Source organism: Temnothorax americanus, unplaced genomic scaffold (genome assembly GCF_048541705.1).
Source record: "Temnothorax americanus isolate GAGA-0224 unplaced genomic scaffold, ASM4854170v1 Scaffold124, whole genome shotgun sequence".
Taxonomy (NCBI): Eukaryota; Metazoa; Arthropoda; class Insecta; order Hymenoptera; family Formicidae; genus Temnothorax; species Temnothorax americanus.
Genome location: NW_027509258.1, coordinates 212,463 through 239,537, shown reverse-complemented (window position 1 = coordinate 239,537; position 27,075 = coordinate 212,463). Strand labels below are relative to the sequence as shown.

The 27,075-nt window shown below is 40.3% G+C and overlaps 2 protein-coding genes across 2 annotated transcripts in view; one reads left to right on the top strand and one right to left on the bottom strand.

The window, feature by feature from the left end:
• Window positions 1-22,316, top strand: part of Galphas (G protein alpha s subunit) — a 31,483-nt gene extending 9,167 nt beyond the window's left edge. The window contains exons 5-10 of the mRNA XM_077399312.1: window positions 2,320-2,417; window positions 12,062-12,116; window positions 12,365-12,438; window positions 13,142-13,321; window positions 13,426-13,630; window positions 13,752-22,316. Coding sequence (XP_077255438.1) covers window positions 2,320-2,417; window positions 12,062-12,116; window positions 12,365-12,438; window positions 13,142-13,321; window positions 13,426-13,630; window positions 13,752-13,898 — 759 coding nt within the window. The 3' untranslated portion in view covers window positions 13,899-22,316. The remainder of the gene's footprint in view (window positions 1-2,319; window positions 2,418-12,061; window positions 12,117-12,364; window positions 12,439-13,141; window positions 13,322-13,425; window positions 13,631-13,751) is intronic.
• Window positions 22,317-22,625: 309 nt separating this feature from the next.
• Ddx1 (ATP-dependent RNA helicase Ddx1) lies at window positions 22,626-27,038 on the bottom strand. Its single transcript, XM_077399277.1, has 12 exons — window positions 26,838-27,038; window positions 26,637-26,688; window positions 26,330-26,514; window positions 26,049-26,248; window positions 25,478-25,945; window positions 24,970-25,139; window positions 24,737-24,899; window positions 24,393-24,579; window positions 23,994-24,287; window positions 23,705-23,922; window positions 23,484-23,604; window positions 22,626-23,341 (listed from the first exon to the last, which is right to left on the bottom strand). Exons 1-12 carry the CDS (start codon window positions 26,851-26,853, stop codon window positions 23,214-23,216), a joined length of 2,202 nt encoding a protein of 733 aa, XP_077255403.1. The 5' UTR covers window positions 26,854-27,038; the 3' UTR covers window positions 22,626-23,213.
• Window positions 27,039-27,075: the final 37 nt, after the last annotated feature.

Below are 27,075 nucleotides of genomic sequence, written 5' to 3'. Positions count from 1 at the left end.
ATCGACGATGCGTCCGTCCATCGATCGTATTAGAAGCGTGGAAATAGCATCGACAGGAGAATTTATTAATATAACCGTCGTCGTTATTGCCAAGCACACCGGCCGTCGCGACTGTTGCGTGATTTGCAGCTTGCACCGAGTGACGACACTCGGGATGGACTTCCGCTGTCCACGAGAGAACGCGTCCTGTCCAAGTTCGCCGCGACACTTAAGACGATGAAAGGCCACGCGCCGCGCCAACTACAAGGCTTGTCAATTACGCCGGTCCGTTGCGGTTTTCGTTGCGAAGATAAGTCTGGGAAAATTTTCGCGAAAAATGGCTTAGCCACAGCTGACCCACGATTCGATACACGCGTACTACCGACAGTACCGACCATTAAACATATATTTGCGAAAGATTACATTTTCGACAATAATTGAGTATCATTAAACGCGTCATTGTTATTGGAAACGATAAATAATTATTGTATCAGAGACGCGCGGTATTCGATATTTTATTTTATGATGTCATTCTCTCGATTTGAATCAAACGATATTTATTTTGAATCAAGATTTAATACGTCGTCAAAAATTTCATTTGAATTAATGATTAATCGCTGAGAAAATCCTGGTTGTGCGAGAGAAAGAGTTTAGACACGCGAATATACTGCAGACTATACAAATTAAACTTCTGTTTTGCAATCCGTGCACATTTGTATGTTTCGCCAGAAATATCATCGCGCGATGGAACACGATACAGCTGCATGAATGCTCAAATAATTAATAATACTTTACGCTGTTTCGACGTTGATTTATGCACGCAGCTAGCATGCTTGTGTGTGTGTGTGTGTGCGCGCACGCGCGCGCGCGCACCACGCGTACTCGGCAACTTTTAATTCGCGCCGTTTACAAGAGCGCGTCATTGATCGTGTGAGAAATTCTTAACTTTCAAACATCGTTGCTATTAGTAAATTGTATCGACTAATATTTTATGTATATTTACGTTATATTTTGATACAATCAAGTTTGTATATTTTCTAAATTTGAGAGAGAAAAATAAGAGAGATTTACATTATATTTAATTTAACTATTTTTTATACGTAATGCAACGTTTGATAGAATGAAGATTATTTTTAGGATATATCGGAGATTAAAATATTTGACGTTCGATCGCGAACGCATCCTCGCAGTAGTTTCTCTCGAAACAAGACGTCCTAGCTCATAAATTTCGAGACCATCAATGTGTTATGTCACAGAAACCCGTGACTAAAGTCAACCTTCCGCAAAACCTTCCACGCATTTAAGGAAACTAAGTTTCCCGACACAATAACACCTAAATTATTAATGCGCCCGACATTCTCCGTTAGTAACGCGAAGCGTGTAGCCTTTGTGGCCACCATTATTTACGTAACGTTCAAATTACGATTTTAACTTACTACTAAATGCATGGCATGGGCTGTAACGCGATCGTGGAATGCGTCATGGTAGAGTGCGAATTTTGAATATAATGCCTCTCGCGCGCGAGAAAAGAAGAATAAATTCCACTGATCTTTTAAGGGATATGGGATTGTCGAGTTTTAAATAATTGAGTGATCGAAAGGACCTTGGATGATAAAAATACTTATACGTCGCAACTGGATTTCCAATTTGCAAATATTTCCTGACTTTTCCGACCACGTGAAATTGATAAAAACCCATTAAAATCGTTTTTGCAGCTAAGCGATTCGCCGCGGTATTTTTTTTTTCTTGAAATATTTCTCCGATAAATCACGAGGCGAGGATTGAATAATCTCTGCGGTCGATTTAAACGGTATTTGTTACGCATTCCTCGCATGTGTAGATGCGCATGTTCAGCTTCATTTTTCAACGTCGCGGATTTTGCGGGCGGCACGTTTTTTTTCGCGGCGAGTTAACGACGACGTAGACGTCAAACGTTACAAGAGCCTGGCAATTCTGTGCAATAAAGACGATGATAAATGTGCTATAAATATACGCGAATAGGTCGTACTGTGAGGCTTGTGCCTTGTGCCGTTCAATTCACTCCAGCGCGCAGCGGAGTCTTTACATCGCAATCGGGTTGCTCACTGGGTCGCACGCTTACCTGCGCCTTGCGCTTTCGAATTCAAAAAGATTTAGTTTACGACAGATTTTTATCCTCGATTTAAATCCTCAACATTGGAAACGTCTATCGTAATTTATCAGTCATTACACGCTGCTTTCTTTTTGATTCGAAACGATCGTATATTTTAGGATGGGAGATAGGCTTCTTTTTCGAAAAGATTCGCAGAAGCGCCATTGCAATCGAGTCTAATCATCGGTCATCGCGTGTTCTGCTTTCAGGAATTCTACGAAATCGTCGAAACTCTTTGGAAAGATCGAGGCGTTCAACAGAGCTTCGAGAGGAGTAACGAGTATCAACTCATCGACTGCGCCAAATAGTAAGTCGTTTTATTTTATAAACTTGTGTGAAAGGGTTCAACGATACGTCATACCGTTTGGTTTGGAGTTGAGCCGCGAGGAATAAAAATAGCACAACCGGCATCGTTATCAATGGACCGTGTTGACGCCGCGTCACAGCCAGCCCATTCGGAAACGCATATGCTGGAGTAACGTACCAAAATAAATCTACAACTAATAAATTTCGTCAAACATTTTTAACGATTCGTACGATGCGCTTTTTGCAAAACAATTGAATTTCGCGCACTTATCCGTTGATTCGTTAATCAAGCCGGATCTTTCTATATACGCGCGAATAGAGTATATGAGGCGCGGTTATTGTAATCTGTTACGGGGGTGATATCACGAGCACGATAAGAAATGCGGTAAGACCGGGTAAGATAACGCTTACTCGTCGATAACACCACCATGCATCGCGAATCTGTCGTCGCGTTGGACGAGGTCTTTTTTTTAGAACAAATCTAGTTTAACAAATACAGCTTGATCTTTATTCTATCGTTCGATTGTAGTACTTAACAGTTATCTCCATTTTTTTTTTTTTAATTTTTTAAATTTTTTCCAGTTAATTTTTGCACATGTGAACAAATTTATTATACGTGTCAAATATATCGGAAAAAAATTATAAAAAAATTTATATGTATAGATACGATATGCGCGCGTGTATTTATAGACTTGTGACACCGATTTAATGCCAATGGAGACAATGCCTTAACGAGGTAATCACTTTAATAGGGGCCACCCGTTTATCCAGAGACTCTCTCGACAAATTGACCCAACCTCGAGCTTTTTTGTACGCTAATTCGATGATACGAGCGTTGACTTGGTTACATAAAGCGGCATCGTCGCGTAATGCGATGAGATTACGACAGCGAATGCATCTGATAGACGAGAGAACTGTAAACGGCAGGATCGAATGCAATAGTAGTTGGTATTTTAAACGCGAGGATTATTGCACCAGATCTTTATATATAAAAGAAAAGACGTAAATCTTTCTAGCGTAAACTACGACCTTATCTGTTTAGCCAACAATCGGCATGCGACTGTTTTTCACACCTGTCAGGTCGCCAAACACTTTAATTTGACAGTCTCGTACATGTACATTCTCTTCTGTTAGAATCGTATAGTACCAACATCATTCGTTTACCGATATACATATACATAACATACCCAGAAACATTCTGTGTATCGATTTTTCTTACATAATTTGTATCGATCTATTAAAATTTCAACTCTGAAAATTTCGAGATAAAACGGAGCAAATAAACGGAGTAATTAGCATATTTTTAAATAATGCCTTACACAATATGAGAGAGCAGGAAAAACGCATGCATTTTCGTCAAACAAATTCTCTATTCGAACTTTGGTATATTATTCGCGACTGATGAGACAAGAGTCTCTCTTTCTCTTTTTCTCTCTCGCCTTCATCAATATTTCGTGCTACTCGTAAAATTGTATTTTCTCTTTTTTTTTCCATTAGTGCGGCTTGGCGGTGTGGTTCTCTCTCTCTCTCTCTCTCTCTCTCTCTCTCTCTCTCTCTCTCTCTCTCTCTCTCTCTCTCTCTCTCTCGTGCAGCGCACGAATGGTTGACGTTAAAAATAGCGCGATGTATTTTTAGACATCGCGCTCCGGTGGTGAGATATAGCGTTCTCAGCGTATTCGTATAGATGACGGAGAATGGCTATAATCTTGCGGTATGTAGCGGCATGTAGTGGCCGTGCCTATAACTGCATCTAATATATTAAAGATACGTTCGCCTATTTACTGTGTGTAGCGTACGAGGTAGAGGCAAACGCGCAAATTTTGTCATATCCTGCTTTTCGCAAATAATTTCTGACACACCGCAACAGAAATATCGCGCGAATTTTCCGTGAGTTTTTCCGGAGAAAGAAATTCGAAAAGAGATGAGAATATTCTCTTTGATTTTATTTGCCTTTTTCAGCGTTACGATTTCGGATAATCGTTATTTCGCCAGTAGAAATTTATTTTGTAAACGCACGCAACGCGCTATTGACATAGCAAAAGTGTGACCTTCTTACGCGCACTAAATACGGCGCAACGATATGTACTCCGTCACGAAAATATCGCGAATCTGAGTCAGTGTGCGATGGAAAATAAATATTTGTCCATCACCCGATTACCGTGCGCGACAACGCGCGCGATTATTGATTGTCGGTTTAACGGGAATCATTTTCGGATCGCGAATGATCTTTAGCGTCGACGCGAGGTAATGAGCCGAGGACGTGCACGTGCGTAATTGTTATCAGAAAAAAAAAGAGAAATACATATAATTCCACTTGTGCGTGCATGTGGTACCGCGTGTCGTTACTGGCAGTATTTTAAGCGTGCGTCGTGCGTCTCGTCTCGATCGTAGAAGTAAGCGACGTTTCACGTACGCGATAACACACCTCGACGCCTCTTAAAAAAGGAAACACGCGCGCCGCTATATTTAGGCACTATAGTCTATATCGCGCGGATTATTGATGCTGCTGTACACATAGCTCGTAAATGTTTGGATAGACAGCCGCTCTCGCGCGTCTCTCTTCACCGTCGATACATATGCCCACAGTGATTCTTTTTATTTTTATTCGTTCTTATCTCCAACACCCTCGAAATAATGGAACGTCCAAACGAGAAGGTGTATCCCGCTACCAACGTGCGTTGGAATACGAAAATTTTGTGTTTGATTTATAAGGACAAAGCTATAGGGAATGAAGAAACCCGAAACTTTTAATATACTACAATTAACAGTTGTTTGTCATAATCGTAACACGATTACACTCTACTTTGATCTCGTCTTTTTGATCTACGGGAGGTATCTACGACTAATTTAATTATAAGTCGCCCTTTGCGACTTATCGTAATAATCGCATTTACGATAGCGAAACGGGAGTTTCATCGAATTAAGAATTTAATGACGAACGATTACAGACACTTTCCGTTCTTTTTGGGTGACGCGTGTTTTTTTTCCCCCAATCATCGATCGAACTGGATTTTTCTGATCTAGTTAATAGAAAAAATTTAACGGGAGAGAAAAAGATGGAAAATTAGTGTTTTGAGAAGGGACGAGTGACGAAAGCCGACATTATCCATAGGACTCCAGCTTGGTATCGGCTAAGAGAAAAATTCTCGTTTTGCACGCCCGCCCAAGTACGGAAGACAAAGAGGATGTTTAATGTTTACGGTTGAGAGCCGCCGCACATTGCACGTCGCGGCGTCGGCGACGTTAGGGTAGCGCGCGGTTGGAACCGCCATCGCCATCAGGTCCGTCAAATATTTACGATTCGAGCGAATGATCGCGCGAGCGTTGAAATTCCAAACTCCAATTTGTAACGGCAGCGAGGAGATCAGGGCCATCGGGCTCCCTCGTGCGCGATATCGAATCGAATCGAATGAGGACGATTTTAAAATCGCCAAAACGTAATCGGACCGCTCATCCCGTAGTCTTATATCCCTTTTAAATTCCGGAGCCACGGGCGATGTCGAGAGGGAGCCTTTTCGAGACCACGGCGATTCGAAAAATTTTCAGCTCGATCTCGAATTTCTCGGCCTATTCCGCTTGTGACTCGAGAATTTCATTGTAACATTATCGATTCTCGCCGGAGTACGCTATACGCCTTATATGTACGTACAAACGGTGCGATGGATTCGTGGCTTGTGCGCGGTTTGAGCGCGCATAAGCCGCATACTGATTATATAGATACGTCGCCGTCGGCGTCGGCCCTACATATCTACATGTCGAGTAGGTGTAGTTCTAGAAGTTAACCCGTTACCCACTTTCCGGCTACCGGCCCTGCATACGGGGTGTCTCGGGTTTCGGGTGTCATCGCACCGTATATATGCATAGCGAGTTAAGGATCGCGTAGACAGTCGGTGATTAATGTCGTTTGGCAGCTAATTTGAACTTAGTTATCGTAAAGTTGATTACATCCCAAACTTTTAGGAGCTATTAGGACTTTTTTAGAATTAACGCTCGTTGAAGTCGTATCGAATCACGGGTGAAATCATTTATTGTAGAAAATTAAAAATTAATTTAAAATCACGTACCAAGTATTCGTATCGAAGGGATTGAGAAATGGTTAAAGAGAATGGCGGCCAATCAGTCTCGCGCTAAAGGAAACTCACACATCCCCTCAGAATTGTCCGTGGGGCTCTGTATATGGGACTATAGATTAACAACACCTCGTGTATAATATTCTATATCGTGCTCGATAACGTGATCGGAGCTTAGAGCACAGGAGGGGCTTCGCTAGCTGTTGCTGCCGACATCAGTCGATACACGTGTTATTATCGCGCACGATCCGGCTTTCATCGTTGTCCCCGCTTTGTCGTCGCGAATTAATTCTTCGCGAACGAACGTCGAACGTTTAACCTTTAACCGGAAGCGGTTGAAAAATCCGACGCGGCATTTTGTCGATCGCTACGAAGCGCACCGTATGCCGGTTCTATTTCGCTCGCGGCGATAGAGTTCGACAAGCGCTGCGAGATATCGGATAGAAAATAATTAAGTGAACGGACCGGAAATGTGGATGTGTGTGAAAAGTCCGGCTGGGAGACAGTTACAGGCTTTTCGCGTATGTATAGCTGCTTTGTAGGAAAAGACGATCTTAAATACAGGATCCTACGTTTTATTCTCGATATAAACGAATCGCCGGATAAGAGAGAAAGCGGCAAATTATTATCGATAGCGGCGTTCATCGCTAACTAAAAGAGTAAATTGAAGTGTTTTATTTATATATACCTCTGTGTTTCTCAACAGGCTCGATCTCCAACTCTGTACAATACTCTTGGTCACATTTATTATTTCCCGCTGACGTTACGCGTTTTGACTGGCCCGGATCGCTGTCGGAAACAACGTTGTCACGTTTGCTCGGCTCAAGGTCTCGGCGGAGGGTTGTGTTAACGGGGAGGGCACGCCGCGATAACGAGAAAATCGTTCTGCAGCAGCAGCCGCCAGTAGGTCACGACCTCCTTCCTCTTTCAATTCTCTGGAGGTCGATAGCCTCATTTCTGGTGGAGCGCGCCAATTCCATGACCTACCTTCTCTCGCGAGCCTATATGACCGTATAGACACGCAGATACGCGGATCTCTCTTTCCCCTTTTATCGTATATCGCGAGAACTATAGAAACTCGACGTACATTTTCTCACATTCTAATCGTAGTATTTGTTTTAGATAAATCGCGCGATATTTGATCGCTTTTGGCAATGACTTCCTATTTAAACGCAGACACCTTCGAATAAAGCACGCCGCAATGTAATTTCGAGTATATATAACGTCTAGTCCTCATCTTCTAATTATGTAAAAGTGATGGTTTTTTTTTATTTTATTTTATTTGTTGAGAAGAACATAAAGGAAAGTTGATTTCTAATTTTAATTATAATATATTCGAAATACATTTGTGTATGTACAACTATATGTTCGAAGCGGGATATATTATATATACTTTCTGAGTAGAGAGTATATTTGTGTCTAAAGACAGAGAAGTGGAATTTGCTCTAGCTCCATTTTTCTCTTCTCCCTATATCACATTCATAATTTGCTGCCGAAGCAGAGTTAGTCGGTTCGAATCGATATAATGATGCAAGTTGAATTAAAAACATCTAATATATAATTTCATGATAAGAGTTTCAAAAGTATTTATCTATGTATTTTCGAGGCAAAAGTTTCTCGTCGAAAATCGACCGAATCGCACGTACTTATAAAAAGTATAGCGTTTCAAAAAGTTAAAGTTTCCAGTGTTAATTTGAATATACATATAATAGCAGGCTCTCCCAACTATATGCTTTCGGGAAGAAAGCTATTACACAAACATCAGGTATCCTTTAGAAGCAAATTATAGTTTTGTAATCGCATTACGTCTCGTTAGTGTCGTCGATATACTTGGCACGATTTACTGTCGTATCTTTCGAGCACATTCAGAGACCAAGTGCTTTTTCATTTATCCACCGCACACATGTTGACGAGATCATTCATGTGGCATCGTATTGTATGCAAATTATTTTTTTACACTATTATTTTGTATTCTCTTAATATTATTTTATCACGTCACCATTTAATTTTTATTTCAATAATTTTCAGTCCTTCTTTATTTCTTTTTTTTGTGGTTTATTATTGAAACTGTTTAATCCTTTCTATATACATATATATATATATATATATATATATATAGTCTCGTAGAATATATAGTTTCTAATATAGAATCAGTATCGAGCTGTTAATAAATGCTATCGCTACTACTACTCCCGATACGCGGACCTTTAATTATCTCGCAAAAGAGGAGGCGTTTTATAACGTTTTCCGCGATAATAGCGCACGCGGTGTTAAACCCTTGCGTATACGATTGACGGCGAGCGGAGAACGAGCGGTGGCAGTGACCCATGACCCGGATCGCGGAAAGTGGGTGCCAGAGGGGCGTGTATGCACACCCGGCGAGGCTGAGGGGTTGGAGTTAGGGTAGGACATCGTCGAGGATCGATTTTCTCTCTCGGTGGGCTCCCTCCGCCCTCTCAGTGCGCAGGCAGGGAGGCTGGATCGCGAAGGGAGAGGGTCTCGGCATAGAGAAAGGAACGGGCGCGAGTGTGAATGAGAGCGGGTATATGAGAAAGGTAAAGAGAGCTGAATGTGTGTGTGTGTGTGTGTGTGTGTGCGCGCGCGCGCGTGTACATGAACGCGCACGAGAGAAAGAGAATGTTCGCTCTTCGAAAGGGTGATAGAGGGTGGAGACAGGGCGGAGGAAGGGAGGCTGCGGGCGAACGCGAGTATAAACACGGGACGCGAAATAGCGAGAGACAGAGAGGGAGAGAAAGAGAGAGATTCCCTTGATCGCTCCCCAAGGGATATTCCGCCCTTCTTCAGCATCCGCTTCCGTTCTCCGTCGCGACGGCGGTGTGCGCGCTATCGTCGACGCGTTTCCTGTAGGATCCTGCGGCATCCTACGTGTCCCGGTCCGAGACTCTACCGAGCACGAGCACGGCACTCTTCTCGCTCCGGTGGAGCGGCGACGAGAGAAGAGAGGAGAGGAAAGGAGAGAGAAAGAGGGATCGGCTCAAACCCGGCCGACCCAGGAACGCGGCTCGATCGAAAGAGGAAAGTTGACACTGTGTCGGAGGGCTCCGACCGATCGACCGCCTGCGACCGCCTTTGATAACATTATGTTATTATTGTCCCGTATTCCGGCGACGCGTTTAAACGGTTAAAAACGACCACTCGATTCCGCATTTCTCGTGTCTTTACGTTCCGATCACCGTCCCGCTTTTTCCTCCTCTTTTCTTATTTCGAGAGGACTGCACGCGCGCTCTTCCCTAAAATCGATAGACACGCGACAAAAATAATTTGGCAATTTTGGTAACAGCGGGGGACGTAACGAGATATACTATCGATAATCGGTACACGTCCTATCTCAATCCGGGTAGAAAATCAATGCAAATGTGATAATATGATGATGGTTTATATTATTATCCGGCGGTTCTCTATTTCAGCGAGTCGCGCGGAGATATACGTAGGATGCATAATGCGCGATGCAGAGTTGTCGTACAGCGGTAATGTCTGATGTAATTGTAACAATCTGATGGATATCGTACCGCGAGCAATAGTCGTAAGATCGATGGCGAATATAATAACATGGTTTATTATTATCCCGCGGTTCTACACCCAGGGACGTACGGGGATACGTATACATATAATGTTGTGCGGTCAATATATAACGCTGTTTCTCGTACAACTAATATAACTATGTAGTGCGATAATATCGCGAATAACAGCCACAAAAGATCGGCGCGGATATAATAATACGATTTATTGTTGCGTGATCCAATATGATTTATTACCCCTTCGGGGTAAGAATAAGTCGCTTTTCGCCGTCAAGCATTGGTTTTTAATTAAATAGAAGTTCTCGCGGTCGAATTATTCTTCCGAATGAAACAAATCTCTCTCTAAAAGTGAGAGAACACGCGTAAAAATCTTAAACGTATACTTTTTACAGGTGTCTTTCAAAGAGATCTAAAAGGCGCGTTAAGATTTTTTTTTTTATTCAAATTACTCGATTATAATATCTAACATTGACGCGAATGATAAACGTTTTATTGTAATGCTGATTAAACCACATACAAGTATCGTCATGTACAATTTAAAATTTACTCATTAGCTTTTGTTCTCGTTCTCGTTCTCGTTCTCGTTTTCGTATCAGTTTTCGCAAACTGTTTTACATTGAGTTCGGAGATCAGAGCATATATCGTGTATCTATACATATATCAGTATATCAAATACACAAGAGAAATGATATAGGAAAAAATAACTTTATTATCGAATTATTTCTTTCTAGATTCGTGCCTTTTTCTTCGACACGCTCGGCACATGCTTTCTTTGTAGTCTAGACACTCCAGACTCTAGACTATATAAAGAAAGCATATACGGGTCTGTGTAAATTTTGAGAAGCTCTCGTACGTGCAATTGAAGCATATGGAAAATGACGTGCTATGTACATAGTACATACCTCCTCTATGCACTTTGCAAGAAATAGATAAAAATAAATGCATACATGCGCGAAGAAAAATTCCGTGGCGACAAGATTGCCACGCGCATACCTTTCTCGATGCACTATTTCGATATTTCTTTACTTTTACGACGTAATCCTCCTGTCTTTGTCAAAATGGCGTAACTTAAATTCTGAATTTCTCGTATCGAATCTCGATAAAATACAAATTGTGACGCGATTTATTTTAATAATGTCTACGAGGTCTCAACACGCATTTCGCTTCTAGAGCAGATATCTTTTATGCGTGTTTTTCTCATGATACGTTATATATATGTGTGTACATTAGTTTTTTCGTCTATGTTCGTGCTCGAAAATACGAAAACTCAAGACTTGAATGACAAAAATTTGATTTACATTTATATCGCATACGAAAGAGACACGTTTTCGACCACATACGGACGTATGGAGTGGCTCTCACGATAACGATGCGGTTGATTGACAATGATTGTTATCGCGGATGCCCCGCATATCGATCGAAACTAGTTCAACTTGATTTTGACGAATTCATGTTGCCACGTCGTCGAATAGAAGGTGTGCAGGGTATATACTCTTATCGATATACTTAACGTTTTGTTCTTCCCTTTTTTTCTTTTCTTTTTTTACAGCTCGGCACAGATTGATGAATTAGGAGATTTATAATAGTGTTGAAAAATAATAATTCACGAGATTTTACCGTTGAAGATTCTCTCTCTTGATACAAACAAATTTTCGATAGAAACACCGCGTATGTTTTGCGCAGTTCAGTTAGGCGTATTTTTGCCAAGTGGCAATAAAAATTTGCAATTGTTCCTTCTCGGATTGGTAACGTTCGCTTAATGAAACGTGCGTCGAATGCACGTCTTTTCGTTTTTCCATTCGGTACGCGTAACGCACGGAATATTCATGGAATATTGCGGATGCCGTGGCACACGTAGTTATTGAATATGTCGAATAAATATTTAAAAAAATACACACCCGGTGCTCTGCAAATGTTTACAACGCTGCTTTGGCTGCTTTGCAACGAATCTAAGTCTTTCGAAAAATTATGAATTATCTAATCGAATTAGACGCTCGCAGGTAAATATCACTAATTTTTCCTTTGTTCTGTTTCAGTTTTCTAGATAAGGTAGCCATCGTAAAACAGCCGGATTACACGCCCACGGAACAGGTGATTATTAAAGTTTTTCTTTCGTTCGAATCTTCTGGTGTCGATAATGACGGGGTAAATTCGAGACGAGTTCAGACATGTCGGAAACTTTTTTTCCCCTTTATATTTCCGGCGTTGCAAAATTGAAATTACTCCGATCATTATAGATCCTCGATTCTCGCTCGGCGCTGACAAAGCGATCTCGCGCCGCTCGCGCGGTCGTTACTTACGTACGTGTAGGAGTAACGTGTGCTTGCATTTTGTTGCAGGATATCCTCAGGTGTCGAGTTCTCACGTCCGGCATTTTTGAGACGCGATTTCAGGTCGACAAAGTAAATTTTCAGTAAGTCCCATAGTGCGACACGCTGCTACTCGCGCGCGCGCTTTATTCCAATGTCGTGGGGCTATATATAGCCGACGTATTACAGTAACATCGGCCGACGGTAAATATAAACGCAAAGCGGCGGCGGCGGTGGTGGTGGCACAGTGGCGGTGGCGGCGGCGCGCATCTTACCCTAGCACTTCTATATGTATTACGGCCGCTACTGGGCAAGACTTACACTGTTATAACGTGTAAGCTGAAATCCGTTAACCGCGTTAACGCCTCCGCAACTTTTTCCCTTTTTACGTTCACTCGCGGGTCACGTACGGCGCGACGCCCTACATTATTTTCTATAGGCCCACCACACCCCTTTGTTGTCGCCTCTCTCGCGTATGCGCGCGCGTAACCGTTTCGCTTTTAACAAATACTCGAGAAATTCGTCCGTTTGTAACTTTAAAGATCGAGTATCATCTTAAGAAAATCCGATATATAATACCGTGATATAAATTCTAAAACGGTTGGACACATCTATTTTCAACGAAGATCTATAAGAAGTCAAAGGACTTGCATGGAAATGCGGCTTAGCTTTTTGTAATATCAGTGTTATTTCTCCGAACGGTCTTAAACGGATAAGGACTGCGGTAAGGGGACGGATCGTTAGACGCGGTTCGCGAGATGCCGCAGTTAGGTTCTTATTTTATTGAACGTTTCTCCGCTTTTGCAGCATGTTCGACGTCGGTGGCCAGCGTGACGAGAGAAGAAAATGGATACAATGCTTCAACGACGTTACGGCGATTATATTCGTCACGGCGTGTAGTAGTTATAATATGGTACTCAGGGAAGACCCTACAAAGTTGAGACTCAGGGAGAGTCTCGATCTCTTCAAAAGTATCTGGAACAATCGGTATGCAGCTCCGATTTTTACTTTACAACGGGCATCTTTAAAATTCGCGATATATCGTATCGATATCCCGACGATTCTGACGATCGTTATCTCTTTTCTCGCAGGTGGCTCCGCACGATCTCGGTGATCCTGTTTCTAAACAAGCAAGATCTATTAGCGGAAAAGATCAAGGCGGGCAAGCACAAACTAGAGGATTATTTCCCGGAATTCGCGCGCTACCAAACACCGGTCGAGCCCGGGATGGCGGCGGATCCTTCGGAACTGCCGGACGTCATAAGGGCCAAGTACTTTATTAGAGACGAGTTTCTCGTAAGTATAATGCATGTGATACACGCGTTGGTCGCTGATCGATCATCGCGGTTGTTCTCGACCCAAGTTATTCGCGTCCAAGATATTCTGACATTGTTGCGAGACTCGCTTGTCTTTACAGCGCATAAGTACGGCGAGCGGCGACGGCAAGCACTACTGTTACCCGCATTTCACGTGTGCCGTCGACACGGAAAACATCAAGAGAGTGTTCAACGATTGCCGGGACATCATTCAGCGGATGCACCTGCGCCAATACGAGCTCTTGTGACTTCGTTCCTGCCGACGTCTCCTGTCATCATTCGTTAACCTGACGGTCACACGGTTCGTGCTGCATCTCGAGTCGTTGCAGCCACTGCGAATCAAATGAGCGAGCGAGCTGTGGCCGTGAACCGTGGCCGCGAGGACTCGCGAGAGTTCCACATGCCTGGGCGTATTCAGGTAACGCGTAGGACTTGTTCGCCAGTCCAGAAAAGCCGGCGAAAAGCCGTAGTCCGCGAAGAACGATCGCGTCTGTGGACCCTGAGAGTGACTCTGCGCGAATCGATCGCGCTTCCCCTCGTCGACGAGATTCAGAGACAGACGAGAGTCAGTACGGCGATATGCTGCACCGCCGCACTGCCGCGATTAACTCTCCGTTGTGCGAATAGAATCTGTCTGTCGCGTACGAAGCGAGTTTCTTCTCGCGCGGAATAAATTCGCGCCAAACCGCGAGCGAGGTACGACGCGAGATGACCGCGCTTTGACGTCGACACGTCGATCCCGCGTGTCTTAGTACAGCGTGAGTCGCGCAGTTCGATGAAAACGAACGAGCGGCTTCTCCAAGCGCGCCCGCGTAATCTCGATCACTCGACTCTCCTTTTGAGTTAGATGAAAGAGTGTGCTGAACGCTCGTCGTCGTATCCGAACGACGGCGGGATTCGAAACGCTCTCTCGCGCCGTTCGATCGCGCGGGTGAACCATTACCTCGTTAATTTTATTCCTCTCGCACGTTATTCCGCTTCGTGGCGGTACGCGCGAATCCTGTCATAAGCGTGAGCCAACGTCGTCGTCGGATGTGATTCGAGGGACGATCCTCTTCGTTCAACACACTCTTGACGTGAATTATCGTTCAGATTAGAGAGTTAAGGATGTTTCCTAAGACTTAGGCGAACCTCTCCGGTAAAAAAAGAAGAAAGAAAAAAGAAAGAACTTTTATCGTTTTTGACTTTTCTCCTTACTTGTTTCCGAATCTCCGCTATACTTTTGCCTCGCTCCCCTCCGTATACATCTCGCTTAGAATCTCCGCGTCTCTTATTTTCTTCGTTTTCTTTTGTTGAGCCTTCGACTTCCGAATCTCGATTCTTTTTATTATTACATTGGCCCGACCTGTAGGAGTCTCAGCCGCGTCCTTTTTACGAGAAGAGTATTTTGTGAGATTTTACAGTATTTCGAAGAGCGTTTTAATTATATAACTATGTATCGAGTATATGTACATGGTGACCGTCCACGGATTCTCATCGTTTTAACGTACACTTCTTACGATCGAGATCTTTCACGGATATGGATTTCCCTTTTTTCCACCGATTTTAAACCGTAAATCGAGTTACTTTTTTAATTTCTCTGTACTTAGGCACGCGCGCTACCCGCAGTAGCAATCGTCTGTATATCCTAGCCCTAGCCCACGTAAGAAATGTGCCACGTTCAAGTTCTTTGTTGCTACGCACGCAAGTATAATTTTGCGATACATTGCACGCGCACGGCGTTTCGAGACTTGTGTAAGGGTAATCGTTTTTTTTTTTTTTTACCCTGGAATTCGCATCTCGCGTTCTTTTTCAGAGAAATTATCGCGTCTCGATGACACGTGGTAACGTGTACAAATCTTTACGTTTCTGATCGAACGGTATCGATCACGCTATTGATCGTTTTTACGGTCCCGAAACGAGAAAAAGACCGATTTGCGAGAAAATCTTATTGCTTGCGCATTGCCACTACAAATACATCCCACTTTCCTCGTCGTCGCTACTTGAACATCCCGTGTGCGATAAGCCATGTCAACTTTCCCTCGATTTTCATTATACTTTAATATCGAAAAATAACGAAATGCTTGCACGCTAATGACGTATATACATAGATCAAGCAACGCAGTTTGAAGACGGCTAATTAGCGGCTACTCCAGTCACTTTCCTATTAAAATACGGAAATTAAATATTTTTTCGCTACAGTATTTAAAAATAAATAATCACAAATTTATAATTGTATATAATAATTTTATAAAACGATGAAACTATACATACATACATATATTTTTTTGTGAGAGATATGTATTAAGTCTGAAAATTTGGCATGCATTAAGAGAAAAAAGATTGGCCGTGATTGTATTAATGAAGAGAAATAACATAACGCATAAATAATTAGGATTAAACAATAATATAATCTTACTAGCTTGGATAATGATATATTGGAAAGAAAAAGAAGATTTCGACGAATGAGTCCTCGCACATTTACATTGTCAATTATCGACTTCATTCTTGTTCTAGAAGAATCGGGCATCCTTGGTCTATGTGCGTATATCATTGTGTGCTTGCGTATCGAATTTAGAGGATTATGCATGTGCGTATACGATATAATATCACTGGTACGTTCTTCATATGTACATACATAGTTACGTACACATCGTCATATATCTCGTCGTCGCTTATAAGAGTTTTCGGTATAATCGAAACAGAAAAGAATCCTACATAAAATTGCGCACAGCACGCTCGCATACACACACACGCACACACACACACACTTTACACACGCATTGTTCGGTTAATCTCTTAACTATATATTGACACAAGGATCTAGCAAAAGTAGAACCATTTACAGTAAAATTTTAGTTTTGAATTGATTAAAGTTTCTTTCGTGACTAATTCATACTGTAGCTATTTTACAGCGATTAATGTTACAAATTCTGATAGTTCATGAACAGTTTATAATCGCAATCTATTTTGTTTTCAATAGTCTAATTTAAAAGAATTTTTTTTGCATGTTGTAAACGAAGGGTTAATATTAGCCGCGTACCGACTTGTCGTGAGTACCGATTTATCGCATAAATAACGGGAATCAAATCGAAGCAAGTAAAATAAGAATTAAGAAATATGAAATGAGCGAGTTTCTGAGGGTTTTGCGTAACATACTGTAATACACTCGACCGTTATTTTTGTCTTTCTTTATTAACTGATTGTTAATCGTGTTTTTGTAATATTTTATAGTCTAATCTTTTTGTCGTGCCAATTGAAACGGCTATACGTTTCGGTTTGTTTCGCAAGATTATTTTTAAGGTTTAAGGAATTTTAGTCTTGTTTTTTACAAATGCCTACGCAACTCTATCTTCTTCTTTATCTCGCTATTTTATTCAATGACATGACACTGTATTTTGTCCGCTCAACTTGTTACATTAATATCTCGCGCGCGACTCTTACACTTTTCACCGTAACCCGACGAGAATATAGGAATCTCGGGGCATTACATAACAGGTATCCTCTACATGCCGACGTGTCTACAATTACGTAACTGTAACTTCATACAATATCGATGTACGAGTACAAGTACGTGAAGCATGATACCAAAAAATCGACCGTAAACATCGCGAAGCAAAATTCCTCTCTGCGCTTTGCGTCATGTCTTATTTCATTTACTTGGCAACGGGTTAAAGAATGGTATAATTATGTTCGAAGAATTTTAGCGTGTTTTTTAAAGATGGAAGAATAAAAATCATTGATACCGCAATGTTCGGCGAAGAAATGGAATAAATCGGTCGTCTTAATGTCACGTGTCTAATTTGCACTTTTATCGTACATAAGTACGGACCGTACAGACAAGTCATAGTTTGTAACATTATTTATAAGTTCGCGAAACGTTATTTTTACTACGACTGATAGGGGGGAGAGAGAGAGAGAGAGAGAGAGAGAGAGAGAGAGAGAGAGAGAGAGAGAGAGAGAAGGAGAGAATCTCTTCGCAATTATTATCTATCAAATTTTCGTGAAACTTGAATGTTCACATTCGGCACAAAGTCAAATGAAGGCGAATATAACGAGTAATAAGTATTTTCATGCCTACATTTCTTTCCCTTCTCCTCTTTTCTTCTCTTCTTTCATAGTAGAAGAGAACAAGTAACGGGGACGCCCTATTTTCTGATTTCGAGAGGTTTATGTAGCGACGTCGAACGGAAATTAGCGCGAACAGGAGATAAATCGAAGTCACGTAATGACGGATTTCTGTTGTCCACATGCTACTGGCCACGACAGTATGTACGTTTTGTGTGTATTGTGTGCGTGTGTTAGTATGCGTGACACGCAAGGACAATGTCGTTATTATTCACAGACCATGAAAAAGAAAGAATTCATTTGTGTGTGCGAGTATGCGTGTACGCAAAAGTGAGGACGATGCGATGTGCCGAATAAATAGCTGATTTACGTGGCCGCAACTATATATGTATAATATAGCGCGACATATACATACCTATATTACATATACATAGACACCGAGATCGCACAAGTTTTCTTTTCTTTTATCGTACGTAAGAAGAAAAATGGACATGCGTATACTGTATGCGAAATATATCGTAATTTGCGCAGATTTATTATTATTTGTAAATACGACAGTGTCACAGAGTTTATGTTATCGAGGGAAAGCGATGACGTGATTTCGGACCCGTTCAAAATTGCGAGTCTTGTAATTTGAATCGCGGGTGAGTAACGAGTGAGTTGACGATCGAACGCGAGATACAGCAACGAGCGTCTTGTGGCGATCATGAATGTGATTTAAGCCGATAATGGGCAACATATAAGAAAGCAATGCGGTATTACGCGATACAAACGCCAATCGTCGATAAAAAATAAGGAAGATAATAAATGCAGCACGTTGCCCGCGAAACGCATTATTGTTTCGTCTTTAGCAATATTCTTTGTGGACCACGTTGCCGATTATGTAGCCTTAAATAGCGCAAGTGAAAGTAGACACGTGTGCAATTGGACGTAACGTAACGTAAACGAGAATATAAGGAGATTCGAAGTAACAGTGTTAACAAGGAGCCGTAATTACGAGCTATTGCACGTAACTATCTGTGTCAGAATTTTGCGGTTCGTGGCTCAGTTGCGCTAACTCGCTTATCGCCAATTTTGGTTTAGTCTATTTCCTCCTAATGTAGAAAAAGAAATAATTAATGTAAAGACAATACAAGAGTTTCAAAAAGGAAACGTCTAAAATTATGTCTGAAATATTAGAATTGATGCTTGATTATTTTTTTCTTTTTTTTTTGGAAAAGTATTGACGTCGAAGATCACTAATCTTCTGGATTAGTAATGCAACTCTCAATCTAAATAATACAGTTAACAGTTGAAAACAATTCAAAATATTTGATTATCCAATGATCCTATTAGCTTCGGAATTCGAGAACGTTATGCATTTCCAAGAAGAGCGTACGAAACTACATCTACCATATCGCGGCAATTGGATGTTGCGTGCCACGGTTAAGATTAAATCACGAACAAATAATGGTCATTGCGCTATTATTTGATAAACAATCTCCTCGCATTGTCAAATCTTATTAAAAACGAATAGTATCGTTAAAATATTAATTATTATTGTCATTGTGATGGGCGACTGTCGTGTCACGGTCATTGTTAGGAGCTGACCTACTGAAAGTAGCAGCTTGAGCGGGTTCTTCGTAATTCTAGTGTCGACGAGATTTGCAGAATCGAGTTAAAAATTATGCACAAAATCTCGAAAGTTGCGTGAGCGCGATGAAATCACAATTGATGTCCATACGGCACGAGCGCAATTTTGCTTTTCTAAGAGATTTATGGCGGAATTTTATATCCTATAATACATTTATTAATCTTGAGAAAGCAAGAGAGAGAGTTTCTTTGCGATTTTTCCAGAAAAAGAAAAAGAAAATCTAATTTTATGGCAAACACTAGTGCGTTTTTCACTCTGAACGTTAAAAGCGAATGCATAAGAATACAGGTGGGATAAAATTGTATAGACCATGCGCTTACGTTTCCACGTTATCATTTGTCACGAATAAATCGTATCCGACGATTAGTTTTAAACAGTGAGCTGCGGAATAGTGTCAGATATACTTTCTTCTTGGATGGTTTCATCGACGGGATCAGAAACAGAGATTGTATATTCGGTGATGTTATCGTTTAGTCCGATATGTGATGTATACGCACACACACTCACATATATAAATATATATTTGTTATATTTATTAAAATTTTAAAAATATTGAAAGCGACGCATATATATATAATACATATGTATAGAACTTGGCAGCTAACTGAAATATATGGAACGAGCGAACGTTTCCATGGAAGATGCGAATTTATTTCGGTTCGAATCGATATCTCGATGAAATCGTCCAAATGTGGCACAATCTTTCGGAGCTGGGCCAGTGCACTATCTTATCGCTCTTCCATTCACGGAGAGGAAAGGAAAAATGTTCCATTATCTTGTATCTATATCATGGTTCCACCATGGTTCCATAGTGGATCGTGCCTTTCTATATAGTTTTTTCCTCACACAAGTCGTTTCATTAATTCTTTATTTGTCGAAAAATTCGATTCTGTTCCTATAGGTAAACGCGGAGCGATTTTACGTTTCATATTCAAGCCACGAATTTTTAATTTAAAATAGTAGATAAAATAAAGATAAAATTAAATTTGATTTTTACACACACACATATACAGAATATATGAGGTATCAAAGAATACACATGCAGTATATTTTTTTTTTACTTTTCTTTCCGTTGTATATCATATCATGTTTATAATAATTTTCTAATGTGCGATTGCTCCGCCGTTTTAGAAAAAAATTGAGAAGCAAGAGAAAGAAGCTACTTGTGCCTCGAGCGCGTTATCTATTCTAGAAATTAAGTAACTAATCGAAATGATGTCATTTCTATAAGGATATATGTGTGGTGAACGATCGTCAGTGCTATTTGGAATTTGACTTTTTCTTGTCTTCGATAGCGGTTCGCTGGGCTCCACATTTTTATAAAAAGCGTAAAGTATCGCCGTCAAATATACATCATCGCGCGTTTAATGGTATATATTATAAGAGAGATATTATATACGGAGAAAAAGAGAGAGTGAGTGAGAGAGAGAGAGCGAGAGAGAGAGAGAGAGAGAGAGAGAAATGGGGTTTATTGATCTTATAAAAAAAAGAAAATATATCCAGTAGGATAGATTATAAGACGCGATTAAAGTAAAGAATCACGATCGGAAGAGTGATGAATACAACGTCGTTCCGTAAAGATAATCACTTTTAATCCAAATTGCTATAAGAAAAACGATGGATCACGTAATTATTATTACGCGTGAATGTGAGAAGAAAACGTGAAAGAAAAGAAACCAAAAAAAGAAAGAAAGGAAAATTACCAAACTCGTCAATATAACTACGTCCCCTCGTACCCCGTTTTCTCTCGTATCATTAAATTATTCGTTATTGCGTGTCTCTTAGAAAGATGTCTAGCTGAAGACTTAAATATGGATTATTATTATTATTATTATTATTATTATTATTATTACTACTATCGGTGCAAGAGAGAGAAAGAGAGAGATGAAAGTGTGAAAGAAGGTATCTCTTTAATAGTGACATTTAATAAGTGCTATACTAATTTAGGAGTGACTGACTCGACACAAGTCGAGTAAGAGCAAACGCGATGTGAATGATTGCGCGACTCGTGAAATTCGTTAGGAAATCAAATTCATATTGTTCGTGCCACGATTCTCATCAACTTTGTTTGTACTTTCGCCACTGTGACCCTGATGTAATTCCGTCGAGAGGAGTTACATTAATGTGTGAAGAGAGAGAGAGAGAGAGAGAGAGAGAGAGAGAGAGAGAGAGAGAGAGAGGAAGAAGGAAGAACGAGATGAGGTGAATCAATAGTACCTTGCGTACAGTGCAATTAATACAGATGAAAAAACTATATAATGCTGCCGTGTAAAAGTACGCAAATGATCAAATACATATGTGGTTAAGGGCACTTAGCATGCGTGAATATCGTTGTATATCTGATGGTGCCATTCGAATGCGGATCGTGGAACGAACACAAGTAGAATATAAATAAAACACACACACACACACACATATATATATATATGATTGAATCAATCGCACGGTTTGAATGGTTGCGTGTATTTCAGATGTATATGGGACTATGTGCATGACTGCGTTAAACGTGTTACTAGATTACGAGGAAAATATTTCATTCTCATTCTGTGATGACTGTTTGCTGAATATGAGAAGCGAGAAGAGAACAAGAAATGTTTACATAAAGTCTTAAGGCTAATGGATTAATAAATTGATTTAGCGAATAAAGATTTAATTAACATTCGTTGTACTAAACTGCGCAAGAGAAAGAGGAAAAGGAGAAGTGAATCTTTATAAACGTAAAGAGACGCGCGTGTCTCTCGTTCGTTACGTGTGTGAAAAAGAGATGGACACGATAAATTCATTACGCGCAAGATGTAGGACTCTTTGACATGTTAAAAACGAAGAAAAAAAGAACCGAAAACACGCTGTATCCGAGTTGCGGCGAGAAGAGAACAGTATGATTTGTATACTGTATAACTTTAGTCGTTTACCATTGCTTTCGAGAATATATAAGAGTTATGTGTATAAATTATTATGTGTAATTAAACAGAAGTCATTTAGTAAATTCTAAGCGTACGTAATATATTATAAATACCGAAAAGAAAAACGCGTATGCACAAACAATATAAGCACGCATACACACATACAGCAGTTATTTTACGCTAACTTATCTTTTTTTATTTACGCGAATTTAGAAGTGCGCGAACGCAAGTGAGGTGCAAAACGTAACATAAAATATCACGCCCAGGACTCACTCGCGCTCCGCATACTGTCACTCGCGTTCGCACACTTCCGACGTCGCCGAAATAAAAGAAGACAAGTCAGCGGAAAAGAACTGCTGTGTGTGTGTGTTGTGTGTGTGTGTATGTGTGCATATATATATATATATATATATATATATATATATATATATATATATATATATGGGAGAAAAATTACAAGAGTAAAAAGGGAGAGCCATTGTATCATACGTTTGTGTAACTAAAATGATGTGTAAAATGATGATATAATTATTGAGGATATAACAATACAATAAATACTTATCGTATGTCTTAATATGCCGTAAATGGCAGATGCCTCTGTGGCATTAGCGTTCAGGTGCAATTTTTATAGGGTATATATATTTTTTATCGCATATCATTTTAATGTATCACACACAAGAAAGAAACAGTTATATTTTTTTCTACTACGCTTATATGTTTATTATGCAATATGCCATGATTTGTTACAAATGCAAAAGAAGCTTTAGAAATGTTCATAAATACAGAAAGGAAAAAAAAATAATAGCAATGATAGATAAAACAGATTTTTAGATAGATCATCGTAAAATATTATAACATAAATATCATAACATAACGTAATTATAATAACGTTAATTAATTTTTTTTAACATTTATGATTGGAATAGAATTCTATATTACTAGAACTGCGAGACTCGCGATTAGACGTTCAGTTAATATCTTCACGTGAGTATTTCTTTACGCTCCGCCATGTGCGTCTTTAAAAACGTAATTTGCGCTCGAGATTCCAGCGCGGCTAACTCGGCAACAACAGGAGCCATTTGTTGGACATGATTTTCGTACGTAGAACCTGTAAGATACACAGACATATAACACGTGACAAAAAACATTGTTACTTATTCAAGAAAGAAATAGCGAAGAAAAGACCTTATTTTTGTTTTATATAATACGTGCGTTTATTGTAACATAAATGAAAAACACGTATTTCATACCCATTGCCATTCTTTTTTCGCCATACGTAACTTTTCCATCAAACTCGTTCATTGGCACTTTTATGTCCGAACTGACTTGTTGAATCGTCACATTCAAATGATCTTCAATTTCTGCCAAGTACTGTGAAAACATCAGTTAGTTATAAATACTCATCCATTAATCAAGTTTTATATACAATTTTCTTGTCTCAAATCAAGAGTAGATTATATTCGAGCCTTACCCGAGGTTCATTGTACCATACGCAACAGCCACCTTGATCAGTCAAGTTGGCGTTGTTGCACGTTCTTCCGCGAGAAGGGCACCAGGCGCCGTGATACCACACCTTCTCTGGGACACTACTGACTAAAGAAATAGCCAGACCCATTCTTTCAGCTCTACCAACTCTTCCAATGCGATGCACATAATTGGACTTCTCATCGGGCAAAGTCACATTTATCACTAAAAAAAATAGTGCAAAAATAAGTACCGCGTTGTTGCTTTCGGGTGATTTTGTCCAAATAATTACTCACTAAAAGGCAAACCGGTGATATCCAATCCTCTAGCAGCTACATCGGTGCAGATCAAAAATTTCACCTCTTGGCGTTTAAACTTTTCCAAATTAGCCTTACGCTCTGCGGGCTTCCTGTCTCCATGCAGACATACGCACGAGAACTTCTGTCGACCGGATTTCTGCAGATACCTCTCGAGATTATCGCAATCGAGTTTTGTTCTGCAGAATATCAATGCCCGATCCATGTTATGTTCGTTAATAGCGCGAATGCAGTACTCTCCCTTTAGTATCTTCACAGCCTCTGACAACGAGCCTGTAAGACGAACGTAATTATTAGATCATATGTTGTTCGCGCTCTTGTTATTTTTATCGCGTGAGAATGGGATAATTATCTAGCGATTAAGACAATTTGTCTAACAGGCAATATCATTTGTTCTATTCATCTCGTCTCTCTCGTGCACGCCGTCAGTTTCTATGCCGTGCCTCAAGTCACGCCACGATTTGTCCTTCTGCGGGTCTACCATCACCACGATATGATGTACGGTCTCGGGTACTGCATCTTCGCCCTTTAGATCTACCCAAGTTGGGAAATGCATCAAACGTTCCTGCAGTAAAAATCAAACGCTCAAACGTCGTGCGTACATACGTATATATATATATATATATATATATATATATATATATATATATATTCGCTTACTTATATATTACACAATTAGATTGAATGATGCGGATATACATTTCGTGCCATCAGATACTTACGGCCATCTTTTTAACGTCGAATGAGTGTAATGTCGCCGAGCACACGATCATTTGCAATCTCTTGCCGTCAGAAGTAATTTTCGGGATTTGTCTGTGCAGACGATCGATAAGTTCGGTGTAACCTTGATTTAGTAAACCGTCAGCTTCGTCCAGCACAAAAAACCTTAAAATACATCACGTTATAGTTTATACCGACCTGGTGTTATTTCTTTGCGAGTTAAATCATAAATTACCTGCAATGTGTTAACAACAAATAACCGCCTTGTATGAGATCCTCCAATCGTCCGGGAGTCGCGACTACTATGTCCACGCCAGAATTCAAAGTAGCAATCTGCTCTTTTACGTTTACTCCACCAATAACAAGCAGTTCTCTGATCCGCGGATCCTTTAAATGTGTCTTGAACTAAAAAATAATAAGGCCACTTGGTTAATATCATATATATTATATACACTACCGTTCAAAAGTTTACACAAGACTTTTTAAGAACTACCTTTTTAAGAAAACCAACAACGGTGTCAACTTGTAAAGAAAAACGTCATATATGAGAAACTTTTTACCGCGTATGTTTTAATTATTAAACACAGTATTACACACTTGTTTGTAATCATTTTTCGAGGAAAAATTTCATTTAAAGAATTTTTTATTGGCATCGCTCGTTGCGTTTATCTTAAGAAGGTAGTACTCGCAAACTTTTGAACGATAGGGTATAGTTTCGATGGTAAGTTCATTTGACGTCTCACCTTCTGAATTTGATTGTAAGTTTGTTCAGCTAATTCGCGAGAAGGTTCTACGATGATCGCCTGAGGTGCGTTATTTCTCGGTTTATCGCTTTCGTTAGAGCTCTGCGTGCTGTTAACGGGATTGTACTTGACAGATTCTTTTGGAGCCGACGATACAGCTACATAGTCATTTGGGGGTGGATGCTTAAACGCGCGCGCTCCAAAATTGAAGGCCATCTCAGCGTTTTTCAACACGACAGCGGGATAGTAAGTCTGTGATTTTTGCTGTGCATTTAATGTAAATGCGACACCCAAATCTACGCCGTTCTTGGTAAATTTTATTTCGCCCTTCACCAAATCGAGGAAACATCCGATCACGTCGTGCATTCCAAAAGCCTCTCCATAGTTATCGAATTGCTTCGCATTCGATTTCTTTCCCGTACCACCAAATCCATAACCGAATTTATCTGTTCCTAAATCTAAAGCAGCCTATTCCAAGAGTAAAAAAATTCTTAATGAATCTTTCTCAATCGTGATCGATAAAAGTAATTTAGAGCGATGATTATTGTATAGCTTACGAAAAAATGCTTGCCTGAGACGTAGACCAGCCAACTCGGCATAAACCCTCGTCGGTGACCGTTGCTTCGAAAAAATACTTGCCGCTTCCCGCGACCCCTTTATTTGCACGACAACCATGCCATTCTTTTTGTTCTCTACTCTGACATCTTAAACCATCCAGCGTTACTGCCATGGCACGTCCTCTATCAAAGAGACTCAGTCCCCAATGTGTCGCTTAAAAAAAATGAAATATTTCTACTACTTTCGACAACAAGTTTTGTAAGTTTGCACTTTTGGCAAAACTTCACGGCATACGTTGTTGAACTACGGCAGTTCCAGCTCCTTTTCCAGACTCAAAATCTTTAAGAGTCTCCCAAACTATTTGCAAAATAGGCAAACAGAAAGCACCAGTTTTTCCACTACCAGTTTCTGCAGCCATGAGTACGTCGCCACCACCCAGAATCAATGGGATAGCTTCGGCTTGAACATCCGTCGGTAGTCTGCAAGTTATATGTTTTTGAGACTAATGATATTATCTTTTCTTCCTCTCTCTTTCTCTGATATACTATATGTCACTTTTTAATCGTAAAGTTACGTCTTTTGATCATATATTTATACTTACGTCCAATCCATCTCATCAATAGCTTTTGCTATTTCTGGCAAAACACCCATTTCTAAAACGTAAAAAAAATTAATATATAATCGTGATAGAAAATGATACAAAGATATAACAATTATTGCGCAACGTGACACGAGTAAACTGACATTTTGCACAAGCTAAATTATAACACAAGTAATTTGCTAAAAGCGTCATACGTCATACCTTCGAAAGCAGTCATTCTTTATCTGGATACGTATAAAAATGCGAAAAACGTGCTATGCTAAATTAGAATATATGCCAGCCGGCGGTCCTCGTCCGCATGTATCTTGAATCTCGATGTATCTCATCAAATCACGTCTCAAGTCTCAACCTCAACAGCTCGAGTTCTCGAGCAGGTTCTCGAGCAGGTTAGCGTGGACACGTAGATGGTATTCGTGTTTACCGTCAGATGGCTTTGCAC

Coding starts and splice junctions, on each gene's coding strand:
- Ddx1 (XM_077399277.1), bottom strand. Junction 26,515..26,636: donor ATTGATGAGATGGATTGGAC/GTAAGTATAAAT, acceptor TATAACTTGCAG/ACTACCGACGGATGTTCAAG. Junction 25,946..26,048: donor TTGGCTGGTCTACGTCTCAG/GCAAGCATTTTT, acceptor CTCTTGGAATAG/GCTGCTTTAGATTTAGGAAC.